Source organism: Otolemur garnettii, unplaced genomic scaffold (genome assembly GCF_000181295.1).
Source record: "Otolemur garnettii isolate 467f Iridium unplaced genomic scaffold, OtoGar3 scaffold00039, whole genome shotgun sequence".
Classification (NCBI taxonomy): Eukaryota; Metazoa; Chordata; class Mammalia; order Primates; family Galagidae; genus Otolemur; species Otolemur garnettii.
The window spans coordinates 1514499-1518760 of NW_003852434.1; the positions used below are offsets into that span (position 1 = coordinate 1514499).

General features: G+C 46.6%; 1 protein-coding gene across 1 annotated transcript; it reads left to right on the top strand.

The window, feature by feature from the left end:
• Window positions 1–1201: 1201 nt before the first annotated feature.
• GPRIN3 (GPRIN family member 3) lies at window positions 1202–3847 on the top strand. The gene has a single exon (XM_012805341.2). It carries the CDS (start codon window positions 1239–1241, stop codon window positions 3537–3539), a length of 2301 nt encoding a protein of 766 aa, XP_012660795.1. The 5' UTR covers window positions 1202–1238; the 3' UTR covers window positions 3540–3847.
• Window positions 3848–4262: the final 415 nt, after the last annotated feature.

Here is a 4262-nt window from a genome sequence, read left to right on the forward strand (position 1 = left end):
AATAAAAATTCTTTTCCTAGGTCTCCCAAGCTGTAGTGTTAAAAGTCTTCTTTTTTTAAGTTTCTGCAAGTGCAGCTGGTATGAAGTAAAATCTCACTGTCACTTTATTTTCATGTATTGGGCAGCAAATGAATTGAAGCATCTTTTCATAAATTTGTTGGTTACTTGGATTTCCTGCCTTGTAAACTATATTTACATATTCTTTATCTTTTTTCCAATGGGTTACTTGGTCTCCTTATAAATTTGATTTTTAGAATACAAAATTATAAGTTTTAAGAGCTCCTTCTGTATTATAAATATGACATTTTGGCCTGTCCTTTAGATTTGCAAACGTTTTTTATTCAAATCTATTGTATTTTTAGGGCATCTTTGATCATGCAAAAGTTTTGAATTTAATTTAGTCCCTTAAGTTTATATTTTCTTGTGTAGTACCTACCTTGTCAGAAGAAGCCTGACTGCCTAGCTCACCTGGATTACATTTTTGATTCCTGGATGTTCTGACAAGATTTTTATTTAATTAATGAATTATTTTATAGTCTAACCTATAATTCATCTAAATCCACCCCAAATTTATTTTTGGAATTGGTATAAGAAAAAGATCTGGTTTTCTTTTCTTCCAGATGAATAAATCATTGACCAGTCCCTTTATTTGTATGAAATACCCCACCTTTTACCCCACCTTTTGCTACCAAATTGAAATGCTTCTTTTGTTATATATGGAATCCCCATTTATACTTGGATCTATTTCTAGATATCTTATTTCCTATATCCAGTTAAGGCCTTTCAATACTTATTAATTTAATTATAGTAGCTTTACGGGATTTTCCAATGTCTGATAAAGCAAATTATACAAGTAGCTTTCGAGGCAGTTAGTTATCAAACTTAGGTAGATATCACAAAGACCTATTTGCCAGGCAGCAGCAGGATGCAAACAGAAACTCATATATTAAAAGAATAATTTGTACAATGAGAATATTTTTTCAAAATGTCTTTTCTCAAGATCTACTTTTATATCAACGGATGAAGGAAGAAAAGTTTCAATGTGCTCATGAAATCTTATGAGAATGACACTTGACTATATTTTTCAGTCCTTAAATGATGTACTGTATTAAAGGCACTGTTTCCTTGATTTGTAGGCTGGATCTGCAGAAGAATCAGCTCTGACAGTGTCTCACTCTGGGCAGCCCCTGCCTCCCCACTCAAGGGACAGCTCTGCAGTGTTCCTGAAGAGAGATTCCATGGGGACGGTCCCCGACCCTCTGAGAGCGGCTAAAACCTCCCTGATTGCAGCTTCTGGAAAAGAAGAGACTCTGGGAGAGCTGCGGGCGTCCGCACCCCTGCACAGACCGGCTCTCTTGTGTAAGAATGCCAATGGCTTTTCAGGGGCCCCAGCAGAAGCAGACCTCAGCCCCGGGGAAGCTGCTGAGGCCCTGATGCAGGCTTGTGAGCATGAGACCGCCCAGCCAGACATGTCTTCCCCTGGGGTCTTTAATGAAGTAGAGAAAGCATCTCCTCCACTCAACTCTCCCGGCAGCCCCCAGCCTCCAGGGAGCAGCCAGCCCCCAGCAGCAGCCCCAGGTTCCGCAGCAGGAAAGGCATCGTTTACAATGCCAGCTGATCGGCACACACCCCAGGTGGTCACAGGCCACTGGTCCAGTGCCAGCCCTTCTTCCGTACCTGGAGATTTCCCAGGGAAATCACAGAGCACCTCAAATGAGGAACAACCTGAGAAGCCAAGTTGTCCTGCAGGAGACACCTGTGGAGGCAGCAAAGGTCACGTGTCCTGTGAGTTTCCTTCACAAACTGCAGTCCAGGGAACACTGCAGGCTTCAGATACAGCAGCCGGGCTGGCCACTCATTCACCCTCTACCGTAGGTGGCCCTGAAGGGGAGAGACAGCCAGCCGCCTGTGACTCTGACGCTAGGCCCTGTGAACCTCCTGCAGGAGATGGATGCTCTGAGAACAAGCAGTCCTCTCCCACCACCTCTGACCCCCAAGATACAACTTCTGTGACACCTCAACCACTCCCTCCCACCAGTGAAGGCTCAGCATGTCCTCCAGATCCAGAGAAGGAGGGGCTGCTGGCACAACAGCAGATGCTGAGGTTCAGAGAAGCCAGCACGATGACCAGCCACACTGACCGTGAGACCCAGGAGGCTCCCGGCAGGGCCCGGCAAGATGCAGAGGTGCAGGCGGTAGCCAGCGTGGAGAGCAGGGCCGTCTCCACCAGCCCCAGCATCCTCACTGCCTTCCTAAAGGCAAGCCCTGCTCCTCTGCACTCGGAACACGAGCAGCTGAGTGTGATCTGCCACAGCGCTGGCAGTCGGGGCCACAAGTTGGAGCTCTCCCAGGGCACACAAGTCCCTCGGGAGTCTGGTCAGTGCTCTGGCATCATGCCTCAGGTGCGCATTCAGACAGCTGCAGCTGTCTCCGCAGCTTTCCCAGGGGGCAGGAAACCAGAGACCCCACCAGGCGAGGTCGTGGAAACCTCGTCAATCAATGTGGCCTCCAGGAATGCCCAGGATATGTGTAAAGATGGGAAGTCAGCAGGAATGACCCCAGCGAGGGAAGAACCAACCGCTAAACAGCTGCCAGATACTAATTCTCGCCCCCTGAAAGCTGACCCCACTGACCACATCTCTACCAAAGCGGGCAGTCAAGCTGAAACAAGGCATGGACTGGGGAAATTTAACACCAAGCCGTCTGTGCAAACCACAAATGGCCACAGAACAGACCCAGATTGCCAACTGTTGGCCTCTTGCAGTCCTGCCATCGAAGCTGACCAGTCCGGAAGCTTGGGTCCCACTAACACAAGGGAGAAGAAGCCTGCGTCTCCACAGATAGTAAGAGAACAAGAGTCTCCTGGCCCTGATACCCCAGAGGCCAAAACCCTGCTGCTCAATCCCAAAGCTCAAGAAAGTGGAGGCACAGCGGCCGCTGCTAGTCCTACTCCTTCTCCGATTAGAAAGACCCAGGAGGGCACCTCCGAAGAAAACAGACAGCCCAAGACAGCCACAAGCCTGAGCCTGCCCTCGGATTCCCTGGGTGACTCCAGCCCGGGTTCTGGCAAGAGGACCCCTTCTCGCTCGGTCAAAGCCAGCCCGCGCAGGGCCAGCCGGGTCAGCGAGTTCCTCAAGGAGCAGAAGTTAAACGTGACAGCAGCTGCCGCTCAAGTGGGACTCACTCCAGGCGATAAGAAAAAGCAGCTCAGCTTGGAATCCAAGCTTCAGCTGAAACAGTCCAAGCGCGTCAAGGATGTCGTGTGGGATGAGCAGGGAATGACGTGGGAAGTGTACGGGGCATCCTTGGACCCGGAGTCCCTGGGAATCGCCATCCAGAACCATTTACAAAGACAAATCAGGGAACATGAGAAATTAATCAAAACCCAAAACAACCAGCCCCGGAGATCCATTTCCTCGGATACTTCATCGAATAAGAAGCTCAAAGGCAGGCAGCACCGCGTTTTCCAGTCCATGCTGCAGAACTTCCGGCGCCCCACCTGCTGCGTGCGTCCGGCCCCGTCCTCCGTGTTAGACTGAAAAGGAGCGGGTTTGGAGGTCTGTGTGCACTTAGGGTCTCAGTCCGTGTGCACCTGCGTCAAGGCTTTGCTGAGTGTTCTTCTGTGTGACCAGGAAGAAAAAGCAAGCATGAACTATAGGAAATTGCTTTTAAAAATCATTAGGTCCTTTGGCTGGAGCTCTAAAAATAAAAACATCATTTCAATTTGAAAGACAGAACAAGCAAAGAGAAGCAAGCTCCACGGAAGGTTTGCAACTTTAAGTGGAAATAATATTCACTGGGGTTTTTTTTCTATAAATATTGGTGTTGCTCATAGAAATAGCATTAACATTATGCGTGGTGTTATTTTGTATTACTGCCTCAATTTATTACACAACGGTATTTCCATTAAAACCTTTGCTTTCTATTAAAAGTAGCAAAAACACTATTAGCAAAAATACTGTTATAATTTCTATTTCTATTGCAATAAGAATGCTGTTATCACACAAAATGTGAGTAGGTAATAAGAACCATGAAGTAAAACATTGAAACAAAATTGACTCATTCCTAGGCCAGATAATGTATTAAACAAAAGCACTTAAAGGTGTAAAATGCCTAATGTGAATTAATATTTGTAAACATCTGCAGATAACCCCTTTTATAACCCTTGTTATAGTTGTTCATAAATACAAGAAAGTTATATTAGGAAAACCAGCTTAGCTTTTGAATAGAAATACCACCTACATCAAACCTGGATTTCGATA